General features: G+C 40.1%; 1 protein-coding gene across 3 annotated transcripts in view; it reads left to right on the top strand.

Moving 5' to 3' along the window:
* Window positions 1–26,914, top strand: part of TMTC2 (transmembrane O-mannosyltransferase targeting cadherins 2) — a 482,099-nt gene that overhangs the window by 184,787 nt on the left and 270,398 nt on the right. For 2 of the 3 annotated variants that reach the window (XM_003906839.5, XM_017946043.3), the window contains exon 2: window positions 19,420–19,990. The exons of the other annotated variant lie outside the window; for it this stretch is intronic. In XM_003906839.5, the coding sequence (XP_003906888.1) occupies window positions 19,420–19,990 (571 nt within the window). The remainder of the gene's footprint in view (window positions 1–19,419; window positions 19,991–26,914) is intronic. 3 annotated transcript variants of the gene reach the window in all.

Below are 26,914 nucleotides of genomic sequence, written 5' to 3' on the forward strand. Positions count from 1 at the left end.
TGCCCTCCCTTAGCCATTTTTGGGGTCCAGATGGGATCACAAGATAAGGCAGGCTGGTGCAACCAGTGCTGACTTATTGTGGGGACAGCATCAGTGTCATGTCATCAACACCCTGTGACAACTGTGGCTTTGTTATTCTGATGTTGAATTACTCTCCTATCATTTCCCTCCCTCAAAATGACTAATGCACCATAATCAATGTAAAAACAATGTTAGTCCCAGAATAGTTGTTTGTGAGCATAATGAGGATAATGAAACTCTTGTTTTGCTTGAAAGTTAGGCTTTTAGTTGAGTACACTCCCTACCATGATGATCGTTTTCAGCATGTGGAGCCCATTAAGCAGTGTTGGAGCTGGATTCACAGTTTAATGTGCTAACACTGCATCTGTTTCTACCCTGATGATAACACCTGGATCAGTTTATAACTTATGTAGAAGTTTAAGATGTGGTGTCGTTAATTTCTAAAACAACTGTTGATCTTTATATGTGTGAACCCCATGGTCTTTTACATTCCAGTTGAATCCATTGCCATTTGAACATACTTATACCTGTGTGCGCTTTCAGAGTGGGAAGTAAAAACACATGTCCCCTCTAGGGGCTTTATTTTCACTTAAATTCTTCTGCAGGGTGACAGTGATGAGCTTATTAATATTTTTTCTTGTTTTTTTTTTTTTTTTTTCCTGGAGATGAATAGGATGATGCATTTATGGTGTACTTATGTAACCTTTATTAAATCTTCATCTAAAATAAATTGCTGATGGATGATTTCCTTCCTGCTTTGTCAAAACACATGCATATTCTCCATCCAAGCCATTTATGATGCCATAAGTAAGTTATTGATTCCTCTTGGGAGCTGTGAAATGCCTGGGCATTAAAAATTAAAGAAAGGTGATTCTGTTACTGAGGCTGCATGCCTTATCTCTGTGGCTAGCTAAAAGCAGAGTGCCAGTTCACTGGAGCTTTGAAAAATGACTTTTCCCAATGACCTGCTGCCTTTTAAAGACAGCAGAGTTTGGAGTTCCTTTTTAAAGTGGTAAATGCCCTTGGAGAGTTGTAGTACAGTTTTATTCCCATTAGAAAGATTGAACTTCTCCCTAGGATGCCCTCAGAAGGGAAACCATTAGAAGATAGGACCACTATAACATTTGGGCATCCTATTCTGTTATCCTCCCCAAGGCAACTTTTAATGTTTTTCAACATGAAAATCTATCTATTCTGAGTACAGTGACCATAGTAAAGTGCATGACATTCCCTTTTTTTCACAGGTGATCAGATTTCTGATCTTAGACTCTTCTAGGTTGTATTTTAGGCCATCATAAATTATAGCCAATTAACTCCCCACGTGGGTAGGGCTAACTTATATGAAGAGTGTAAAGAGGGCACTTTCAAATAGTATGTTGACCTTTATTTTTATTAGCAAAGATACAAGAGGTTTAACATTGTCCTGTTGTTTAGAAGTGGCCATCTTTAAAAACATAATAAAGTGTGTAATTGGAAATGCCTGGCTAGTTCTTTTCCTAATTTGTGCAAGAAAAAATATACAGAAGACATTATGGTTGTTTTATTAGAATTGATCATCTTTAGTCAAGAAATGTACCCAAGGTCAGCTTCTTTGGTAGTGTGCAACTGTCATCCTTCTGATCAGTCCGCTTCCCAAAAATATCCTAATTAGGCTGTGAACAGTGATATAAGTCCTGTGACTTCTTTTTGTTTTATGCTTTTTGATTACCTCACTTAACCTTGCTGTTGTCCATCTTTCCAGCTGAGTTTGACTGCTCTGAACATCATTCTTGTGCTCTTAGATTGGCTATTGGGCTTAATTTATGATTAATGCAAGCAAAATTTCAGATGGGTGCAGTGCGGGAGAGAGGAGCAAAGTCCTAGAGAATATGTAAAGAGAAAAGATAAATGATACCAGTAACTGCATGCTATATGTAGGGGTATTGACCAACATTTCAGGAAAAAGTGCTCACCTACAGCATCCAGGAAGGAGAGGCAGGTGAATCGCTGTAACTGAAGCAGTCATTTGTGAAGCCCCTACTGTGCACCATGCACTGTGCTTTGGAGTTAACCTAGTTACCTTATTTAGTGTTCACCATAAACAATTTTTAGATGAGAACCTGAATCCTCACAGCTAGTAAGTCCAACAGGAATGATTTCAATCAAAATTTGGCAAACTCTAAAGTGTGTGTATGTGTGTTTAACACAGTGTGGATTTGGGGAGTTGCTTCAGATAAGAGATGAATGTAGACTTTTGTTTTCTTCACATGTTGGAGTAAAAAGTTAGATTGGTTGTGCTTAGATTTCTCTGATTGAATACCGTCTTCCATTCTTATATTTAAATTTTACTTGTTCATTTTATGCCTTGTGAATTTATTTAATTAGCTTGGTTACTTGTATGTAGAAAAAATATTATTTTATTGGCAGTGGCCAGGGTGACAGAAATTATGTTTATTGAAAGCAATGATGCTCACGATTAAATAAAAATGATCTCATGGTCGTGGTTTTGGGATTTCTCGTCTTTGCAGAGGTTAGCTGATGTAATAGTCATAGACATGGAGGGCTAAAAAGGCACTATGCATATCCACCTGTTCCAAATATATGAATTTGGGGTCAGCAAAAGGCTAAACTATACCATTACTTAAGATTTTACTATTGGGTTTTGTTTTGTTTTTCTCTGAGGTTGAGTCTTGCCCTGTTGCCCAGACTGGAGTACAGTGGCATGATCTTGGCTCACTTCAACCTCCACCTTCCAGGTTCAAGTAGTTCTCCTGCCTCATCCTCCTGAGTAGCTGGGATTACAGGCGCCTGCCACCACGCCTGGCTAGTTTTTGTATTTTTAGTAGAGACGGGATTTCACCATGTTGGCCAGGCTGGTCTCGAACACCTGATCTCAGGTGATCTACCCGCCTCATCATCCCAAAATGCTAGGATTACAGGTATGAGCCACCACGCCCGGCCAAGATTTTAAAGGGACATGTTGGTGCTTCGTAATTTATCTGTTCATAACTGAGATCGGAAAGAGCTGATAGTTTTCACATAACATTTATCATATATATGTATATACAGAGTGCCTGCTGTGTGATTTATTTAAAGGGCTACAGAATAAAGCGTGTTAGAGCTCCCTGAAATCTAATTTATTTCTTGATTATTAAAGTTTGGTCAAGAAATGATATCAAGATTAGGAAGTGCTGCAGTATATATTAGGATGTCAGTAAATTTTAATGCTGGAGTTAATATCTCTCTTTCTCCGCTCATTCTTGGATGAAATATCTCTTGCCTTCCATGACAAATTAGAGAGTTGCTGGTGGTTTGTGGACCAAATGTTTGGGTGCTTTGTGTAGGCTCATCTGTGTTAGTTTTAAATTAGAGTGTTTTCCTCCTTGCCTATCTGTTTTTCATCAGCGCTCGTATATCCGCGTGTCCGAAAAAACTCTCTGATTTAGCTGCGAGGCTGATTTTAATGTAGGGATGTCTGTGTACCCTGTCATCACCGGCAGCCCTGGTGAAACTTCCCATGTTTTGCATGTGTGTTGCTACAATATGTTCAAAGTCTGATCTTTCTCAGATGTATGTGTGTGTGTATAACTATTTTATAGCTGAAAAGGGATGCAGGCAGCAAAGTCTCTGCCAGAATATGTTTTCTATTAAATTTTGTAATATGAAATTATAGGTTAGCGTTTGGCTCTCATAAAGCCGCCTTTTCCACCCGTCACTGGAAGACAACTAACACCTTCCTTTGACTCACGTTTTCCAAGATTCCTTAGTGTTAAAAGAAGACTTTCTTTTTGAAATGCAGAAATTAAAAGAATATGGTACAAAAGTGTTTTTTATAGCTTTATTGAGTCTTGAGGGCAGATATATGGATTCCAGACAAAATGCAATAATAGACTGGGATTTTACTTTCAAATCGTCTTGCAAACACTTCTCACTGGAGATTTATTGTACATGTGGAGGAACACAGGCTGCTTTGAAGGTTAAATGGAGTAGTTTGGAGAACAGTGTTCAAGTCCTTTCTGCCTCTTATTAAGTGTATGCACTTCTTTAATTAACTTAACCCCTCCAGCTTTAGTTTTCTAGATAAATTGAGATAATGTGTGTGCTTTGTAAACTTTGTCAATCTCAATGTAAAGATGATGTAGCACTAGTGTTTTATTGTGTCTGTTTAGTTAGCATTAATGCCTTGTTGTATTGGCCCCATTGCATGATTAGAATTTTTTTTTTTCCCCTGGTAGAGAATCTAGACAAATTCTGTCAGAACTGAGAATAAGATACCTCTTAAAACCCTATTTACAATCACAAAGCAGTTCAACCAGTCATCAAAAACAGCCCCAGACATAGTATATATTGTAGAAATGTGGCTTGTATGTGAAATGTAGTTTTCCTGAAACTCTGAAAGATAAACAGTAGCTAGCGTATGTAATAATACAGTACTGTCTCTATGAGATAGTAGGGCTTATTAGTTTTCTAGCGCTGCCATAACAAAACACCACAGACTGGGTAGCATAAACAATGGAATCTTATGTTCTCACAGTTCTAGACTTTAGAAATCAAGATCAGTGTGTCCGCAGGTTTGGTTTCTCCTGAGGCCTTGCTCCTTGGCTTGCAGATGGCCACATTCTTGCAGTGTCTTGGCATGGTCATTCTTTTCTCACATGCATCCCTGGTGTCTCTGTGTGTGACCAAATGTTTTTTACTTGGACACCAGTCATGTTGGATTAGGATCCACCTGAAATTCCTCATTTTAACTTGACCACCTCTTTAAAGATCTTATCTCCAAATACAGCCACATTCTGAGGTACTAGGAATTAGGACTTCAACATACGAATTTGGGGGTGGCAAGGTGGGACATGACACAGTGTGTGTGGCACATAACAGGGAGAGCAGTAGAAAAAGAGCAATGACAAAGAGTTAAATTCCTGTGTGTGCAGCTCTGATCTTTACTGACTCTAATAGTCTCAGGCAGGACTCTTAATTTCTTTCTTTTTTTTTCGAGTCTCACAGTGGCATGATCTCGGCTCACTGCAATCTCTGCCTCCCGGGTTCAAGCGATTCTCCTGCCACAGCTTCCCAAGTAGCTAGGATTACAGGTGCCCACTACCACGTCCAGCTAATTTTTCTACTTTTAGTAGAGACGGGGTTTCGCCATGTTGGCCAGGCTGGTCTCGAACTCCTGACTTCAAGTGTTCCTCCTGCCTTGACCGCCCAAAGTGCTGGGATTACAGGCGTGAGCCACCGCACCTGGCAGGACTCTTAATTTCTAATGTCCGCATCCATATCCACCTACTCACAGAGTCATGATGAGGGTTGAAGAAGATCATGAACCTGAGCACATTTTGTAAAATGTAAGAGTGATACAAATACAAGGCAGTATTCTAACAGGAATACCTGTGAGGGATAGATTGGCAACATGTAGAATATTTTAAGTATAAAAGGGTAAGGATTATTGCAAACATTTGGCTAAAATAAGATTCTTGGCTATTCTGTATGGATGCAGGAGTTCTGGGTAAAGAAAGGTGATTTGGGCCGGGTGGCTCACGCATGTAATCTCAGCACTTTTGGGAGTCTGAGGCAGGCGGATCACTTGAGGTCAGGAGTTCAAGAGCAGCCTGGCCAATATGGTGAAACCCCGTCTCTACTAAAAAATAGAAAAATTTGACGGATATGGTGGCAGGCGCCTGTAGTGCCAGCTACTTGGTAGGCTGAGGTACGAGAATCGCTTGAACCCAGGAGACAGAGGATGCAGGGAGCCATGATAAAGCCACTGCACTCCAGCCTGGGCGACAGAGTGAGACTCAGTCTTGCGGGCGGGGGTGGGGGTGGCGGGGGAAATTTGATTTGGTTAAGACTCAATTCAGAGAAGACAGGAGTATTAGGTGAGCAGATAAGCTAAACATCTGGATAATGCATCATGAATGTCTTTCCACTCCCAATGCTTGTTTTCATAAAGCCTGTTAGTTTCTCCCTTTAAAACTTTTTCCCGTTTTACTTTCCTGGTCTGGCAGTTTTCAGGCTAAGGAGTCAGTGGATTCACAAGCAGTGTTCATAGCCAGAGGGTACTTTTCCTATTTACCCTAGGTGAAGATTATGACCCCTCAGGATGTGAATTTTTTCAAAGTAATACTTGAATAGTTGGAGGAAAATTGCCATGTACTTTATCTGTTCTGAAATGTGTACAGCACATGTGTAAAGGCAAGTATTTTAACTGGGTGTTTTCTTAGCTTGCCATGCCTGCATCCTTAGAGAGTACATTTGGATAATCAAATCCTTAGGCACAAAGATTTTATCTTTTGCTCTGTAAAAGCACATAGACCAAGACCATGCACAAAATAGGTGTTCTTGGAATCCGATGGTTATAGTTATGTTCTCTCTTTTAGAATCTAGTGTTCCAGCCGGTCAGGGTGGCTCACGCCTGTAATTCCAGCACTTTGGGAGGCCGAGGCAGGTGGATCCACGAGGTCAGGAGTTCAAGACCAGCCTGACCAACATCGTTAAACTCCGTCTCTACTAAAAAATACAAAAAGTTAGCTGCGCAGGGTGGCCGGCGCCTATAGTCCCAGCTACTCAGGAGGCTGAGGCAGGAGAATGGCGTGAACCCAGGAGGCGGAGCTTGCAGTGAGCCGAGATGGCGCCACAGCCTGGGCGACAGAGCAAGACTCCCTTTCAAAAAAAAAAAAAAAATCTAAAGAATCTAGTGTTCCATAGAGCTCATTCATTGAAAGCATTGAACTTCATAAAAAAAATTATAATCTCATATTCATTCCATCCCTTAAAGTCAAACAGTAATCATGTTTTAATATAGAAAAACTAGAAGGGGCCGGGCGCAGTGGCTCACACCTGTAATCCCAGCACTTTGCGAGGCCAAGGTGGGCGGATCACTTGAGGTCAGGAGTTCGAGACCAGCCTGACCAACATGGTGAAACCCCATTTCTTTTTTTTTTTTTTTTTTTGAGACGGAGTCTCGCTCTGTCGCCCAGGCTGGAGTGCAGTGGCCAGATCTCAGCTCACCGCAAGCTCCGCCTCCCGGGTTTACGCCATTCTCCTGCCTCAGCCTCCCGAGTAGCTGGGACTATAGGCGCCCGCCACCTCGCCCGGCTAGTTTTTTGTATTTTTTAGTAGAGACGGGGGGTGAAACCCCATTTCTACTAAAAATACAAAAAATTAGCTGGGCAAGGTGGCAGACACCTGTAATCCTAGCTACTTGGGAGGCTGAGGCAGGAGAATTGCTTGAACCTGGGAGGTGGAGGTTGCAGTGAGCTGAGATCGTGCCACTGCACTCCAGCCTGGGTGACAGAGCATGACACTCCCCCTCTCTCTCTCTCTCTCTCTCTCTCTCTATATATATATATATATATGTTGAACTAGTCACACATGGCAACATATCACAAATCCTAAAGACCTTATTGTAGTGGAAACATAGTATTAGATGTAAAAATTTTAAAAAGTGAACTTTTTAATGTAGCTATGAGTTGATGAAAACCTACAAAATTGAAATTCATAAATTATGTAAACAGATGCACTAAAGTGGTTCATGTATAGTACCTGATTTAACTTTTAGGTGTGAGAAAGCTTCACAATATCCCTTCTAGTTGTTTCTAATTTCAAATCTGGAAAATTAGAAAAAAGTTATTTTCATTAAGCTTTTAAATTGAGACTCTGATACAGTGTAGTACAGTGAGAAAGAGGTGAGGTGTACTGAATTATTTTATGTCACGATGTTCTGATACCGATATAGTGACCAAGTGATTATGTACAAAATATTAATACTGTTTTTCTTCATGCAAATTGCAAGGCTGTGAAAAATACTCCAAATTGTTTCACTCATTATTTTAATCAGTGAAATTAAGTGCTTAGAGTGTGGGATTTCTGATACTTTCATGCTGTATTAGTTTTTGATTTAATTTTGCAAAATGCTTTTCATATAATAACGTTTAAAAACGTCTCTAGGTAACTAAAGTTTTAATTATACGTGATAAACATTTTTTAAAATGGTTTATTAGTTTTCAGGGTCACAGACAGCTTTTTTTTTTTTTTTTTGGATATTTCCTGTAGAAATTTTGAAAACGACAGCATTGCTTTATCTGGGGAACTAAAGATATTTTAAAAAATATTTACCCTACATTCTACTCCCTCATTGTCTCCTACTAAGAGGAAAGAGTGCCGGGGGCCGTGGCTCATGCCTGTAATCCCAGCACTATGGGATGCTGGGGCGGGTGGATCACTGGAGGTCAGGAGTTCGAGACCAGCCTGGCCAACATGGTGAAACTCCATCTCTACTAAAAATACAAATATTAGCCAGCATTGTGGCACATGCCTATAGTCCCAGCTACTCACTCAGGAGGCTGAGGCAGGAGAATCGCTTGAACCCAGGAGGCGGAGGTTCCAGTGAGCTGAGATCATGCGACTGCACTCCAGCCTGGGCAACAGAACGAGACTCTGTCTGAAAAAAAAAGAGGAAAGACTATCTAGGTAAACTTGATTTGAGGTGAGAAGAAGCTTCCTCATCCATGGAAGCTCTATGAAAGCAAATCTCCAACAGCTTGTGGGCTGAGTTTAACTGCAGCTGGGGCCATTTTTAATCAGATGTTGACTTTTCTTTTTGCTTAGGGGCCTAGGGTTAGGGAGGGTTGCTGTGCAGATATAGCTCATAAAATTTCTTTATTGCTTATTGGAAAAACTCCTAAAGGGATGGAAGAGGGATCCACTAAGAATATTCCTTTAGTTGGAAGCCTTACCTTTCGTAGAATTTTCCCAAAACCAACAGTTATTCGGGGGCCCTGACCATTGGGTGTCTGACAACAGGCTCTTTAATGACTTCCTGTAGTCTCTTTTCATTCAACATATGTGTGGTAACAATTTATTAAGTGCCAGCATTTATTAATGCTTACAAAGTCGTAATTTTTGTTCATGAAGGTTTTTGCAATCTACTAGGAAGAGATCAAGATAAAAACAAGCAAATTCGGAAAAATGTTACCAGTGTAATGATAAACACTTGTCCAAAGTGTAGTGCCTTCCTTTACTCTAGGGACTTAGAAACCTAACACTGCCCCCAACAACCCAGCATCCCACACTGTAATTTATTTGCCCTAACTTAAGTTCCTATAGGAATCTGAAATACAGCGCTTATCCCCAAAGTAAGATGGACTTTAGCTGCATAATATTTCTCTCATTCTCTTACCCTATTAGCCAAGTATTTGCATATTAACTGGAGCTTTCTAAATATAATGGCTTATCCCTAAAGAGGTACTCTAATGAAGGGATTATAGGTTAAGTGGCAAATGAGTGCCAAAGACATGTGGCTAAGCCAGTTAACCTGATGGTTTTTCACAGTTAATTATCATTGACTGAGTAGAGGTTAGTGGCCTGAGTGAACCACTTTTAGATGAAAGTGGTAATTCCCTACATACTTAAAACAATCTAGAATTTTCCAAAACGGTAAATGCGATTTATCGGTACCAATCATCTCTAATTAGAATTTAGTTTATTAACCCAGCAATCCCATTATTGGGTATATACCCAAAGGATTATAAGTCATGCTACTATAAAGACACATGCACATGTATGTTTATTGTGGCACTATTCACAAGAGCAAAGACTTGGAACCAACCCAAATTTCCATCAATGATAGACTGGATTAAGAAAATGTGGCACATATACACCATGGAATACTATGCAGCCATAAAAATGGCTGAGTTCATGTCCTTGCAGGGACGTGGATGCAGCTGGAAACCATCATTCTCAGCAGACTGTCACAAGGACAGACAGCCAAATACCGCTTGTTCTCACTCATAGGTGGGAACTGAACAATCAGATCACTTGGACGCAGGGCAGGGAACATCACACACCGGGGCTTGTCGGGGCTGGGGTCTGGGGGGAGAGATAGCATTAGGAGAAATATCTAATGTAAATGATGAGTTGATGGGTGCAGCAAACCAACATGGCACATGTATATCTATGTATCAAGCCTGCACGTTGTGCACATGTACCCTGGAACTTAAAGTATAATAATAATAATAATAAAAGAATTTAGTTCATTAGATACATATTGAGTACTATGTATGTTAGGCTCCAAAAGATAAATAAGATGCCTTTTCAACTTCTAAGGAGTTAGCAATATATTGGGGAGATGAAGTTTCAAGACAATAAATGAATCAAACCTGAAGATCATTGAGAGATTCACGTCCAGTCAAATTCCTCTCCATCCCATGAAGAACAATAGTACATGACAGAGTAATGCCAGTTATTCCTGCTGCTCCATCCCTCAAGCTTCATTCCAGCTATACTTACTGTATTTTCAGATCTCAGACTTGCCACACTCTCTCCTGCCCCAGAATCTTTGAAAATATTAACTGTTGGCTTGGAAGCATCACCACAGTTTCCTTTCTCCTTCATTTAACTTTTTACATGTATGCAGATACGCTTTCCTCCTGGAAATTTTTGGCCCTCTAAGACATTGGGCATCTGTTTTGTGTTCTCCCATACCAGTCATTATTTGTGTTAGATAGTATTTATCATACTGCAGGGAAACTCCTTGTACATTTATTTGCCTTGTCTAGTTGGCTGAATATTTAAAGTCAGGGGCTCCATTTTGCTCACCATTCCATTTGCACTGCCCTTCATAGTGCCTTGCTTTTAAATAAATGAATGAATAAAAGAATGAGTGAATAATTTTCTTTGGACAGATCATTCCATTTTATTGGGCAATGATTTTCACTAGAGATAGAAGAGGGAATATTAAGATCACCTGTGTGCCATTTTGAACGCATACGTTTCTTCCCACTCCTGAAATATCTCCCATATATCATCCCATTTAAGATCCCTGATATTTGTAGTAAGTAGTCAGTGGTGTTAATGGGAATGTGTCAATACTCAAAGTCAAAAGCCAGCATATTCTGCCACAATAGGAAAGGCTTGAGCCACAATGCAAATGAGCATTGGTGGTTGAAGCATATTTGGAAAGATATAATGGTGGAAAGATAGTAATCCAGGTAGAGGGAGAGAAGACATGGTTTGAGCGGCAGCATACAGGCAGGGAAGTTTGGCTGAAATTAGCATGCATATGGAGAAGTGACCGGAGATTGGCCTTGAGGTCATCAAGAGGAAGGCTGTGAATGTTGATCTGTGAAGGGTGTTTATTATGGTAAGAAATAGGACATAATGAGGGACCTTTGTGGAGAGGAGTGCTGGTGTTGGAGTTATGTTTCAGGAAGTTTTTCTATCTATAGCATGCATAATGGATCAAAGTGGGAATGAAGGCAGGCAGGAATAGCTATTTAGTTCAGTTTAACAGTATTTGTTGCATGCCTAATATGTGTTGGACACTGGGAGAAAAGACATAATTCCTTTCCAGAGGTGACCTATAGCCTAATGAAAGAAAGAGAAAAAATGGTCAGGCAGTTTTAATAAGCATGCTAAGCAATACAGTCAGAAAATAAAGCAGGCCTGAATGAGGGTAAGAGAAAAGGGAAGTTAGAGGCAGATTCATGGGAAACTTGTGAGTTGAATTTTCTCTGAGGTCCTGAACAGCTTTAAAATGTCCTTAACCGATTTAAAAATAGATATAGGAGCAAAACCATAAGAAGCTGTCATGTACAACCTTAATTTCAGTGATGGAAGAATGATGGTACTCAATGATGAGACTATGAAAAAGAGATGGTTTGTGGGGAAAATTAGTTTGGATGTAGATTTACTAAGCTTAAGGTACTGAAACTACCAATGTTACATGGGAATTACACAGTGCCGTACTATTTAGTACACTTTTGGTTGCAGATGTCAGAATAGCAACTCAAGCTGCTTTATGAGTAAGAAGCATTTATTGGCTTATTTGACAGTATAGTACTGGCTTCAGGTATGGCTGGATCCCCGCTACGCTAGGAGTTGCCTCTGTCTCCTTGACTTTGGTTCTTTTATCTTGGCTTCACCCTCAGGCTGACCCTGTCTTCAGGCAATTCTCAAGCAGCTCTAGGATTTTTAAAATCTCATTCTTAAAAGAAGATGCCTTTTCCTAGTAGATAATTGGTGCCATATTGATTCCTGCTGTCGTTGCTTGAACCTAAGTCAGTTGTGTGGCCAATGATGGGGTTGGGGAGATGGAGTACATTATCGTTTCATCTGGGGGGGAAGGGCAGTGTCATCGTACCCAAGTGGACTGAGAATAGATGTGGCTATTCTTAAAAATAAAACCAGGACACTGTTACTAAAAGGAGGGGGTCTGCAAAAACATATAGTGTCCATTGCACAATGCTATATAAATTCGAAGCATTTTAAGTAAACATTGCCTTGTTTGATTTTTAACATGGTATTTTGTGAAAAGCATCGTTAACATTATCTGCAAACCATAGGTATGGAAATGGAGCTTTAAAGAGGCTAACTCCCACAGGCAGCACACCTAAATAGAGGACCCTGGATTCCATTAATCTTTCTTCCATTCAAATGTGGATATCAGATGGGCAGTTGGAAGTGTAGGCTCATGAGCAACACCCAGACTAGAGTGGGTGGAGTCATATAATGGAGAAGTCATCCCTTGAGCTGCAGTTGTTGGATATGACCACCAAAGAGGTGGAAATTGTAGAGAAAAAGAAGTCAAGGGATGGGACCAGGAGAGAAACAGCCACATTTGGGAGGGTTAGAACAAGGTCCTCAAAAAGATAGAAAGAGAATGAGAAAAGTAACGAGAAGAGTAATGTGCTAAAGACTAGAGTTATCACTTCTTAAATGCTCATTATCAGGCCGGGCGCGGTGGCTCAAGCCTGTAATCCCAGCACTTTGGGAGGCCGAGACGGGCGGATCACGAGGTCAGGAGATCGAGACCATCCTGGCTAACACGGTGAAACCCCGTCTCTAAAATGTCCTTGGGTGAGGTGGCGGGCCTGTGACCAGCTACTCGGGAGGCTGAGGCAGGAAGAATGGCACAAGCTACAGGAGGCGAGCACGTGAAGGCTGAGATCCGGCCACTGTACTCAACCTGGGTGACAGAAGCTGAGACTCCGTCTCAAAAAAAAAAAAAGCTCATTATCTTTCAAAAGTACCATGAAAGTTTAAAGGAATTTTAAGTGAAATACTCATGACCATGATCCACTGATTTTTGAATGCTATAAACATGACGAAAACAACACTGTGGGCCGGGCACAGTGGCTCACGCCTGTAATCCCATTATTTAGGGAGGCTGAGGTGGGCAGATCATGAGATCAAGAGATTGAGACCATCCTGGCCAACATGGTTAAACCCCATCTCTACTAAAAATACAAAAATTAGCTGGGTGTGGTAGTGAGCTCCTATAGTCCCAGCTACTTGGGAGGCTGAAGCAGGAGAATTGCTTGAACCCCGGGCGGCAGAGGTTGCATTGAGCTGAGATTGTGCCACCGCACTCTAGCCTAGGTGACAGAGCGAGACTCCATCTCAAAAGAAACCAACATTGTGTTTACATTGATGGCTAGCATCAGTTGTTTGGTGTTGATGATAATAATAATAGCTAATGTGACCAGGTGCTGTGACTCATGCCTGTAATCCTAGCACTTTGGGAGGCCGAGGCCAGCAGATCACCTGAGGTCAGGAGTTTGAGACAAGTCTGGCCAACATGGTAAAACCCCATCTCTACTAAAAATTCAAAAATTAGCAGGGTGTGGCGGTGGGCACCTGTAATCCCAGCTACTTGGGAGGCTGAGGCAGGAGAATCGCTTGAACGCAGGAGGTGGAGGTTGCAGTGAGCTGGGATCGTGCCACTGCACTCCAGCCTGGGTGACAGAGTGAGACTCTGTCTCCAAAATATTAAAAAAAAAAAAAGGCTAACGCATGTTACCTATGTTACATACTCACATTATATTGCATGTAATCATTTACTTTTCACAATTATCCTATAAGGCAAGTATAGTGCTCTCTAGTTTGCAGTTGAGGAAACTAAGGTACAGAGAGGTGAAATAACTGTGTCTGCTGTCTCACAACTTTAGTGTATCCAGTTGGCTACACAATGGATTTCTTAACTGCTGCATTGCACTGGGCAGCACTGAAGCAGGGCAGGTTAACAAAGGCCAGTCTTTTTTTCTTATCTTTCTTGCAAAGAACATTTCAACCTACTGTTAATTTTTTTTTTTTTTTTTTTTTTTAATTTAAGTTTAGCCTTTGCTTACTTGCAAGTAGAACAATTGAAAGCATGTCAGAACAGCACCATTTGATGTTGGAAGAATCTAAGCATCATTCCTGCTCTGAAGGACTAATGGTCATCATTTACATGGGTGCTTATGACTGAAAAGGTCATGAAACAGAAAAAAAACAAAAAACAGCAAAAAAACAAACAACAAAAACAGCTGTGAGAGAAAGATACACAGGGACAGTTTGGGTGGCAGTGCCATATCATTCATCAGTTTTACAATAGTGTTGGCCTTTGTCAGCATTTTCTAAAGGAAAAATCATAAGGCAGCGAAAACAAAGAGCCACAAATGAACAAAACTGGACACAGGTTAAGACTTCCTTGAAGACTTCCGAGACTATCTTTTTGCTTCAAAAAGACAGTTTCTCAGTCCTGTGTTCTCTAGGGAATTCTGCCAACAATTGTTTTTTTCCCATCTCTGCTGCTCTGAGTTCCTCCACCTTTCCTAGAGTGAAAAATATCCTGATTCCTTAGTGTCTTTCTGAATTTTCAACTCCATTTCACAGAAGCAACCTCAGAAATTATATCAGCATGAAATTTTGTTTTGAGTCAAGGTGTTTCATTAGCTGTGAAACAGCAGAAGAGGTTTTGCTATTTCTATTTTGGACTCATAGAAGAAAATGCAAATGGATCAAAATCTATTATGCGTAGGTTTGAATGACTCCCTTTTTCTCATTTTGTTGGAGGATTACTCAGATTCTATTAAGGCCCTGTTAGTCTGTATCTTTCTTAATAGGATGTGGAGGTGGCGTAATGCATCCCTTATCACTGACTTGCATGTGTGACATGACTTGTATATTAAAGCCCAGTACTACTTAGTCTTCCATATTTTTTTTTTTTTTTGAGCTGGAGTCTCGCTCTGTCGCCCAGGCTGGAGTGCAGTGGCCGGATCTCAGCTCACTGCAAGCTCCGCCTCCCAGGTTTACGCCATTCTCCAGCCTCAGTCTCCCAAGTAGCTGGGACTACAGGCGCCCGCCACCACGCCCGGCTAGTTTTTTTGTATTTTTTTTAGTAGAGACGGGGTTTCACCGTGTTAGCCAGGATGGTCTCGATCTCCTGACCTCGTGATCCGCCCGTCTCGGCCTCCCAAAGTGCTAGGATTACAGGCTTGAGCCACCGCGCCCGGCCAGTCTTCCATATTTTTTATCATAATATTCATTGGTTAAATAAAATCCTACTTAAGCAGATAATACACATCAGATAATTTTATCATACTAATGTCTCCCTTGGTATAGTATGTGTTTCACATAGATGAGATATTCTTTTGCTCCTTCATTTTTGTTTTATTAACTATGTCCTTTTTTTTTTTTTTTTTTTTTTTTCCATATAAATTTAGGACTGTGTTTCAAAGTTGTTTTTTCTTTCTTTTTTTTCTTTTTTCTTTTTTTTTTTTTTTGAGACAGAGTCTCGCTCTGTTGCCAAGGCTGGAGTGCAGTGGCACAATCTCGGCTCACTGCAACCTCCACTCCTCAGGTTCAAGCAATTCTCCTGCCTCATACTCTCTAATAGCTGGGATTATAGGTTCCTGCCACCATGCCTGGCTAATTTTTGTATTTTTAGTAGAGACGGGGTTTCACCATGTTGGTCAGGCTGATCTCAAACTCCTGACCTCAGGTGATCCACCTGTCTCAGACTCCCAAAGCACTAGGATTATAGGCATGAGCCACCATGCCCAGCCTCAAAGCTTTTTTTCTCACAGTAAAACTATGAGATGTGTTAATTTTGTTCTTCATGTCAAAACCCTCTTTGGCAGAGGGTCTTTGGATATAGTATATCTCGTGGCTGCTGTAGGCTACTAGATTTATTGCTATAAAGATAAATTCCAGCAGCTTTGAACAGATTTTTTAATGGGTGTACTTTTTGTCAAAAAGCCTTTACAGAGTAGGTTATGGCATTGAACTAATAGCATGTAGAAATCCAGGTTTGGAAAAGATGATTCGTCATCCTTTGGGATCTGCCACCGAAAGGATGGAGCATTATTCTAAACAAAGTGTGCATCACAGTTTTTCTCACTGCCTTGAGAAAGCCTTATCCCAGAATGCTTTGCCTTTGAGCTCTCCCCTGCTCTGGCCTTGATGGTATGAGGGTTTCTGGATTGATATTAGAGATATTTACATCAATATCTAGGTTAATGTCTAGTTGAAGCCGGTTGGGTTTCATTCTGTATTGCTTGAAATAAGCTCTTTCTGACAACACTGTTTGGCAGGTTTTTTTTTTTTTTTTTTTTTTTTTAATGTTTCTTTTAAATTTTAATTATAACCCGTCAAGTCTTAAGCAATTACTTCTGGGTAGACTCTTGATGAATGTCATAGCAGGGTGTTTTAATTTAATAGATCCAAAATAACATCTGGTTCTAATATTTTAAAAGCCAATTTATATGGAAATTTATTTAATACACAATCAATACATGGAGACTTGCAAAAATCAAAATCAAAATGGAAAATCAATCTACTGTGCTGTAGTAGGTCTTCTGTTAATAAAGGATTTTGCTCATGACTGGTTTCAACTGCTACTAGTTAACACTCAAAATATCCGTTTAGACAAGGTAGCAACTTATTTCTCATACTGAAGAAATAGGAGGTAGTTAGCCCAGGGTCAGTATGTTCTCTTGTAACAGGGACTAAGTTTCCTTCAATCTTATTGCTCTGCTGTCTGCATGATTTCTATTCCTAAGGACACCTTGTGGGCCAAGATGGCTGCTGAAACTCCAACCATTACATCTGTGCTCCACTCAGCAGGAAGGAGGAGGGTAGGGGTGGAAGGGAAGAAGGCTAAGCTTTTCCTTTTAAGGACACTTTCTGGAAGTAGTAGACAAAAATTCATCATCTGATCATATTTAGCATGAAGGGAAGATAGGGAAATACATTTTTTTCTAGATGGCCATATGCCCAACTAAAAACTGAAGTTCATTTGTATGGAAAAGGGAGAGAATAGATATTGGGGAACAGTGAACCATCCCGGCCACATGGAGTAATTGACGATTTTCACAGATCTTTTACCTTTTTATGGAACATTTAGAACATTCAACTAGTTCTTATTAGTAGATAATATATGTATTATTATATGGATTAACATGGTATTTGGCACATTGTATATAATCATCAACTGCTCATCGGCCTATTTTAATTCTAACCCCAAAATGCACCTAATTTCCTATGTTATGGGTCAGGAAGCCTTTAATAAGGGACTTTTCATAGATTGTGTCCTAGTCTTTGTATAATAATAACAGCAGCAGCTAACAGGGCAGAGAGATCATTTGCACTAGGGTGTCCAGAACACTCACGTATATGTAAAGCGCTGTTCTCTACTTCTCTATATAGAAGACAAATGAACAATTATACTTGTTTATTAAATGATTTCAGGGTAAAACTATTATCACAGAAACTGAAGCTCAGAGAGGTTAATTGGGAAGCAATCTAGAGAAGCAGTTGAAAACTATCAGCCTAGTCATTTGGATTCAACTAGAATAGTAACTCAGCTGTTTCCACTGGTGAGATCACCTTAGATGGGTTTTTTAATCTGTTGCATCTCTTTGATAGTTTCTTGTTTTTGCAGTCAGGCAGTGAATGAAATAGTTAGGACTCAGGAACGTTTTCCCTGAATCCATGTTTTTTCCAACCTGCTTTTCGGTAGTACTCAATGTAGAAATTTCTCTGATCACATCTGCCTCATAAGAGAAGGCAGAACTGGTATAGGGTCTAGAGTTCAACATGATTAAGACAGTCTCCCACCACATAGTCTTTATCCACACAGATGCCCACAGCTCTTTACAAAGCCCTGATATCAGACTAGGCAAGAGTTTTCTAGCTCTGGAGGTTCTCATTCCTGTGCCCCACAAACTCACGTGTCTCTTGTATGTTCTGTAAATACAGAGATAGGTGCACTAGGGATACAAAAAGACTCCAGATGTTCTCTGGGAGGATAGTGGCACAGAGCCAGGATGTTCCAAACTGAATAATTTAATGCCACTTTCTTTGTTTGTACCTTATCCACATATATCAGTACTTTTGGGTCTTTCATCCTTTTCTTTATATTCACTTTTTAATTTTCAACAGCTTTATTCTGCGCCAGATAGCTAGGAAATCCAGCCTTGATATGGTAATGGAATTTACTTTCAAATAACCGTTAACATAAATATAACCATTACAGTTTTTACAAAGTGCGTACATCTTTTTACATGGCCCCAGTAGTAGATGGATCATATTTTGGGAAACCCAGAACAGTGGAAAGGGAATTAGCCATGAAGGTCTGTGTTACTGTTCTCAACTTGTGTGACTCTCGGCCAGTGATTAATTAATCTTTCTGAACCGTAAACTTTCTCACTTGGGAGATGTACAGAATAACATCTACCTCATCAGTGTTGTTCTAAAGATTGAATGCGAAGATGTAGCCAAGGAGACCAGCATGGTGTTTCGCAGTGTATCAATTGTTTAGCAATTAGTAGGTCCTTCCTTCTTGAAGTCTGTTTGAAAATATCAGGCATGCAAATGGAAACTATCCTCAAAAGCAAGAAACAGTGAAGAGCCATGAAGATTTCTATAGAGGATAGTAAGCCCTGTGAAAGCTAAGAAGTGGGAAAGGCTGAAGTTTATTAGAATGCAGTAGGAAGGGAAACACTGGATAGGTGGAGAGCCATTCTTCCTAGTCTTTCCAGTTATCTGGGCCCTTAGTACTCAACATGTGGTCCAAGGACCATCAACATCAGCATCACCTGAGAGCTTGTTGGAACGTGGAATCTCTCTGACTTCTCCCCAGGCGTACTGAGTCAGAACCTGCCTTTTAATAGGGTCCTCAGGTGATTTGTATGTATGAGAAGTTCCGGGCACTGATATTCCCTGTAAAATTTATTTCTAGTAGGAGGCTAGTGCTTGCATCACCGGGGCCTTGCTTCTTAAAAATGCAGATTCTCAGGCCCAGCCTCACCCTGGGATCTGGAATATTCATTTTCAGCCAGTATGTCACGTGATTTTCAGGGCAGTTGTTTGCCGGACTGCTACACTAAGGCTTAAACCAGTTGAAGAACTTGATTCTTCAAAGATATTTGCCTTCCAACAAGGAAGGAAGCTTTTAAGAGAAAAACAGCCCTCATTGTGGTTTTAGTAAGCATTAAGGGGAGGACATGAATTCAGCTTATATGTGCCTGGAATCCCATCACAAAGCCACATAGTAACAATGCTTCTGAGAAGGGCAATATCTTATCAATGTTCTATTTTTTCTTTTTTCTTTCTTTTTGTATTTTACATTTGATTTTTTTTTAACATTTTGTTTTTTAGCCGTGCTATCAAGACTAATCAGGACCTTCTCCCAGAAACTCCATGGACGCACATTTTCTACAATGATTTTTGGGGGACTCTTCTAACCCACAGTGGGAGCCACAAGTCCTACCGGCCACTCTGCACTCTTTCTTTTCGCCTGAACCATGCCATTGGAGGGTTGAATCCCTGGAGCTACCATCTTGTCAATGTCCTGTTGCATGCAGCAGTCACTGGTCTCTTCACAAGCTTCTCCAAGATCCTCCTTGGTGACGGATACTGGACATTTATGGCTGGCTTGATGTTTGCTTCTCACCCCATTCACACGGAGGCGGTGGCAGGAATCGTGGGACGAGCCGATGTCGGGGCCAGTCTCTTCTTTCTCCTCTCCTTGCTCTGCTACATTAAACACTGTTCTACAAGAGGCTACTCAGCCAGAACCTGGGGCTGGTTCCTGGGGACAGGGCTGTGCGCAGGATGCAGCATGTTGTGGAAGGAACAAGGAGTGACTGTTCTCGCAGTTTCAGCAGTTTATGATGTCTTTGTCTTTCACAGGCTGAAAATAAAACAGATATTACCTACCATTTACAAAGTAAGTGATTGTTGGCTCTTGAGCATTGGATTACTGAGTAATCTACTTGCTTACTCCTTTGCCACCATTTAAAAAGTAAATTTGTTCCTCTGCAAGCAGAATTTAAAATAAGTTCCTTTTTGATCTTCGGTAAGTGGAAGTGCCCTTTTGACCTTTCTGTACTAAGCAGGGTTTTAGTCACTGATTGTTTTATTTCTCCGGTTTCTTACTTTCACGATTTCAAGGGTGGTAGAAGAAAAATTTTGCCTTGTAAAGAATGTGCACCTTTATTATTTATTGAGTTCTTATTTCTATATTTCTGCACAAACTGTCTGTAATCTGATAAATTGTCTGTAATGTGTATTTGTAAAAAATAACATGGCTGATAATAGAGCTAGATGCTAGACTTCACAGGGGAAATCCTCTGCCATTTGTTAATATTACTTTTCCTGAGTTGACTTTGGAAAACAATCCTTCCCTTTAGTGCACTGGGAAGTCAAATTCTTAAACAGTGAATCATATTCACCTTTTCCTCGTGATAGTGCATAAGAATAGAAGAGTCAAAACAGAAAGGGGTTATTACTGAGTTTCTCCCTGTGGCCAATTAAGACCTTTGCCTCAGGACATAATATTTGTTCTCCCGTATTCCCTTAGTGGTATCCAGCGCAAAGTTGTTTGAAGGTCACAGAAGCATTTTAGGATCCCCATACACTCGAAGTTTTCTGCTAGAGCATTAAGGAGAGGCATTGAGGGGATGGGGCATCTTGAGAAATTTGCCTTCCTATCTCCCCATCCTGCTTCACTCAGAAAAAACTCACGGTTGCTTTAACTTTGACGTGAAGACTGAACTGGGCCAGGGTTTGCAAACCTTGGTCATATTTTAGGCAGACTCCCGCCTATCTTTTGGACACAAGTGAGGAATTAAGGTTTTGGATACTTGGCTATGAGGAAACTGTCAAGCTTTCCTAGTTTTGACTACTTTTTTACCGTTGATTTCTAATTTTATTTAAATTGAGAAGAAATTTATTTTATTTTATTTTTTTTTGAGTCGGAGTCTCGCTCTGTTGCCCACGCTGGAGTGCAGTGGCACAATCTCGGCTCACTGCAAGCTCCGCCTCCCGGGTTCACGCCATTCTCCTGCCTCAGCCTCCTGAGTAGCTGGGACTACAGGCGCCCGCCACCGCGCCCGGCTAATTTTTTGTATTTTTAGTAGAAACGGGGTTTCACCGTGGTCTCGATCTCCTGACCTTGTGATCCGCCTGCCTCGGCCTCCCAAAGTGCTGGGATTACAGGCGTGAGCCACCGCGCCCGCCCGTCAAGAAGAAATTTAAAAACAAATTGAGGCAAATAGAATTCGAAACATTTATTTTTTTAAATGCCCCCTTTTCTTTTTTCCACTTAAGAGGCAGAGTGATCTCTGCTGTGGTTTTACTCTGCTGGAAGCCTAACCTTTTCACTTAGAGTATTAAGGGCTTAATGAAGTTCTTTTGTGATTTCAATTAAATGCTGAAGCTTTAAAAGAAACTCTGGTTGGAGTTTGATGCTTGAAAACAACATATGGTTTGAAAGTCAAGCTCTTAATTTCAAATCAATTTTAATTCTTTCAAAGAGATTTAGAGAGAGTAATTGTTTTCATTCAACACAGTGTCATCGACAATAGCAAACTGTTTTATTAGAAATACAACTAGAAGTGTAATTCATGCTCCTTGTCCTTACGGAGGTTGTGATGTGTTTGAGGATGCAGGCTCAGGGCTGGCTGTTTCAGGACCTTGCATTAGTCGCCTGTGAAATATTGTGATTTCTTTTTTCCTTTTTTTTTTTTTGACACGGGGTCTCACACTGTTGCCAGGCTGGAGTGCAGTGGCGCTGTCTCGGCTCACAGCAGCTTCTGCCTCCCAGGTTCAAGCGATTCTCCTGCCTCAGCCTCCCGAGTAGCAGGGACTACAGGTGCGTGCCACCATGACCAGCTACTTTTTGTATTTTTAGTAGAGATGGGGTTTCACCTTGTTGGCCAGGATGGTCTCGATCTCTTGACCTCGTGATCTGCCTGCCTTGGCCTCCCAAAGTGCTGGGATTACAGGCGTGAGCCACCACACCCAGATGTGATTTCTTATACAGAATTTCCATCTTACCATCTCATAAGTTAGGGAATTATTTGGCTGTGATGATTCAGGATTTACTTGTAGGACCTTATGAAGTTCTCTGAGAAATTTTCAGTCCTCTAAACTTATTTTCAAGGGCAGAGTTGCTCACTGCAGTATTCCTTCCTAGAAATATGTTCTATATAATATTTGGGACATACTTACAATAGAAAATTATTCTTTGTTTCTCTGAAATTTAAATTTATCTGGGCATTCTGTATTTTATTTGTCAACCTTATTCATGTAACAGCTGCTTCGAAAATAAGAAATGCAACTAGCAAGGAACTCTTGAGACTAAAGAGTGTGAAGTTCCCCATGTTCTTAACATGGGGTTCTTTCTCTTAGAAAGAACTTAATACCGTTGAAGGTTCAGTGTCCTGAGAAGTTTCCAGATGGCTCTTTGTCCAGACTCTCTTGGCGACCACTTGCAGGGCTAGGCAATGGTAACAGCAAGGGGAGTAGTCAGGGCAGCAAGACTTTGTCTGATATTTGCTATTCTATTATAGCTCTTTCTGTCATTCTTAGATTTGGGGCCAATGAGCTTAGTAAGAACATTGGGATAACACATCTTATAGATTTTGTTTTGTTTTGTTTTGTTTTTTGAGACCGAGTGTTGCCTAGGCTGGAGTGCAGTGGCGCGATCTCAGCTTACTGCAACCTCTGCCTCCCGGGTTCAAGAGACTCTTCTGCCCCAGCCTCCTGAGTATCTGGGATTACAGGTTTGCACCACCAGGCCTGGCTAATTTTTGTATTTTTAGTAGAGACCACATTTCACCATGTTGGCCAGGATAGTCTTGATCCCCTGACCTCATGATCTGCCCGCCTCAGCCTCCCAAAGTGCTGGGATTACAGGCATGAGCCACCACGTCCAGCCCATTTTATAGATATTTAAGGACCTGTATAGATCATCTTTGCCACTCTCTTCATTTCCTCCTGGGGTGTGCAGAGCCAGAGACGTGTAGGTAACACAGAAAATGATGGAATCACTAGGACTAAAGCACACATCTCTGACTATCTAGTGAATCTTTACTACACTCTGATAGTGTGAAGAACAAACATAGGTAAAGTCATTTGACTGCCCAGTAGAAAGGAAACTAATATGGAATAGAATCTTAACTCACAAGGGCTGAGTAACCTTGCGCTGATTCCATGATCTGTTTCTTCATCTGGAAACGAAGGCGGCTATAGTTCTTTCCTAGAGTTGTGAGGATTATTTGAAATTGTGGGGTGTTCCGTGTTAGCTGGAGTGTCCAGTATTTGGATGATACCTCACACATATTAGTTGAAGTGAAAGAAGAAATGTCGATGGAAATGTTGATTCTTTATTTTTTGGCGTCTGCCTTCTTAAGATAAACTGCTAGTAGTCTTTACACATACAGTTGTTTGACAGCATGTGAAATAAGGACTGCTTAGTAATCGACCAAAGCTGGAGTAAGCAGATTTAAGCACAAACTTTCATTTAAAATCTCATGCTTGTGAGGCTTGTAAACACTGCCATAGAATCCATATGAAAGTTCTAGAAAATTCCATATTCGGTCTGTAAAATATATAGATTTCTATGCCTGGGGTGAGTTAGAGGAGATTCTTTCTGAAGGAAGTAGACTGAAAGGCTTTAGAAGATCCATTCAACCTTAAAAAATAATCATCTTAAATATCTTATCAATTAACTCTGCATCCTGGTTATCATAGTTTGCCAGATGAGATAAACTTCCTTGCCCTGTTAAAACATAATTTACATATAAATGGAAAACTCCAGTATACAAATGTTAACCCTGTAACTCAAATTAGAGAACCAGATAAGTAATGAAAACCTAAAAATGTGGCCCTCTTAAAGCTGGAAGTTATTAGGGCCAGAGGGGCAAGGCTCTTGGCTGAATTTGGGCAGTTTTGACTCCAGTTTACCTTTGTCTTGGGTGTTGCTTAGGCTTGATTCTACATCTGGATGTAGTGATCAGACCAAAACTAACAACCCCATCCATACTCCCAAACCATTTACAGAATTTGTCTTGAGAATGATTTCAGAGAATGGGAGTTTATATTCTGTTAAAGAATTTTCGTTCATCACCAGAAATGTTACAAGACTCATGCAAATGATGTGCATGTCATAGACTTTTGCAATTTTGCAAAGGAAATATGAGTTATGTTTTTCTTTGATAAAATATATGGGAAATAGTAAGTTCTTGGCATGGAGTAAATATTTTATTCAGTATTTAATAAACAGTGTTTATATCTGCCAAGCACTATTCTTAGTGTGCTGAAAATGTTAATGCATTTAGCTTATGTAACAAATGCTTATTGAGATAAGCAATATGACTTGCAAAATAATATGGTTGAATGCTGACAAACTATAATTTTGTCAGAAAACATTAAGTATAAAATCTTCAGAAGTATGAATAAAAATCAGTGTTTTAGAGTGGTCGTAGTTCTTAGCTTCAGGATTTAGTTTAATGTATTTCTTACATTATCCTTGTCCTTTACCATGCATCTGGCTTATAGTAGGAACTTAGTAAATTATTGAATTCACACTTAATATTTACCTTTTAAAAATATGTGGCTGAAATGTTAAAGTGAAGTCCTGTACTCTCCCCTTTATCCAATGAGAATTTCATTTCTGAGTTAGTGGGGTCTGGAAGGTAGGTTTGGAAGACAGGTATGTTAGAAAAATAAATTGTCTTGACCTCTCACTAAATGATTGTTTTAGCATTACTTAGATTACTTTCACTCACTTAGTTTTATGTGGTCAAAAAATAAGGGGGGAAAAGCTCTTGAAATACACTTAGCCTTGCAAATAAATACTAGACTTTTATCTGCCCACAAATTTTTTTACAAGCCTCCCATGACCCCAGGAGGTACATGGGTAATAAAATCAGTAAAAGCAACATTTTTCTTACCCAGCATCAGTCATTGCTTGCCTAGTGGCCATTTTCTGTGCTTATTTAACATCTGTTAACTGTTTTAATGTGGAAACATCTCTTTCCCCTTTATTAGCCTCATAATCACTTATTCAGTTACAGGTGGAAAATTTTAAAAATCTGAAAGTCCATGTAGCAATACTAATACTAGCCTAAGATAGTTTAGAAAAATGAAGCCCTTTTAGTTTGATGTTTTAAAAATTTCACTAAAGATGATTACCTTGGGTTTGCTAAAGTTTATGTAGTTGGTTCCAAGATGTGCATTATCTAGGTAATCTCCTATTCTTAAAATTAAATTTTGTGACTCTTTCAATAAATAAAATTGTTATACGGGAAAATTGGAGACATTGAGATTTTCCAGTCATCTCTTTCTAGAAATAATTTTCTTGTTTTAATGCTAAGCAGAATGTGAATGATGGAGGTTGCCCATGGGCAATGAAGTTTACCTTTGTCTTATGCGTTGCTTAACTTGATTCTACATCCAGATGTAGTGAACAGATCAAAACTAACAACCCCATATTTCCAAACCGTTTATAGTAGGGTTTATCTTGAGAATAATTTCTGAGGGTGGGAGTTTATATTCTGTTAAAGATTTTTAGTTCATCACTGTCTGAACACTAAAGGTATTAAATGTAGTGTTTCTGTACTTCTGACTATTTTGTGTGGCTCTCTATAGAGAAGAGCATGCAAATAGACATGCATAGCCTGCAGGTGTTTGAATATTGAATCCACATGTGCTTTTTCGATTAGCTGCTGGGGATGGCTTTGATGGAATCTGTTATCATTTATGGCATTGTCCCTTTCGTTTCTAGACTAGGTTGTGGTTTTGCCTAAGTTGTGACCCCCATATCAATTGCATTGAATGAAATATGATATATTTACTGTTTGTGATTTTCCATAGTCAACACCTGTGCCACTCTCCTCCAAGTAGTATTCCCACTTGTATGACCCCCTTTCCTTTCATTTGCTTTACACTTGACTTAGCGAGAATCCAGATATAGCAAGATGCTCTGATTCTGATCACAATATTTCTTAGCTTTATTGAAAGTGTAAGGCTGTTTGTTAGGCACTTACGAATGAATTTGGATTTCCTCCCAGTAAACTTGTGGCATTTAATATTCATGACCTGTAGTACTATAAAACTTTGAACAGCTGCCAACACTGCTAACCAGATAGTAGCACAAATAAAGTCAAGATTCAAAAATATTTTATGATTCAAAAAGTCAAAGATTAATAAGATATTTTATTCCTGCAGTCTGGCTCCCTTGTTCAGCTGATTTAAGGTGATTCTGTATTCCAGTTGCAGTTTAAGTTCAAGTTAAGTAATTTAAATTTGGGAATCTGACTACCATTGCAAGCATCTTGCATTACAGTGTTAATACTTGGAACAACGATCTGTTCACAAAATATCATTAAAAAAATTCACCTTTGTGCCAAGCACTATGTTAGGCGATGTAGGGATTCAAAAAGGAATCAAAAAGAACATGCCAATATGCCAGGACTTTATAGAGTAGTATGAAGTCGAGAATAGTGCATGTAAATATAGAACTGAAATTCAAGCTGGGAAGTGGTAAGGGTTATAAGGGAGCCATTGAGACTGGTGGGGGAGTTGAGAGAAGGAGAGGTTACTTTTGGTTGAGGGGATCAAGAAATGCCTTCTGGAGCAGAGACATTTGAGTAGAACATTGCAGGGTTGAATATACAGGCATTTATAACTGGAGAGGTGAGGAAGAGTAGAGGGTACAGCATGAGCATTACACAGAGGAAAACTCACAGAAAATTACTGGGGACCATGGAGCAGTGGTTTTGGCAGATACACAGAGGACGTGGTTGATAGAGGAAAACGAGTCATGAAAGGTAGATTGAGACCACTTGGTATGTTTAGTGATATA

The sequence above is a fragment of the Papio anubis genome, chromosome 9, assembly GCF_008728515.1.
Source record: "Papio anubis isolate 15944 chromosome 9, Panubis1.0, whole genome shotgun sequence".
In the NCBI taxonomy this organism is placed as follows: domain Eukaryota; kingdom Metazoa; phylum Chordata; class Mammalia; order Primates; family Cercopithecidae; genus Papio; species Papio anubis.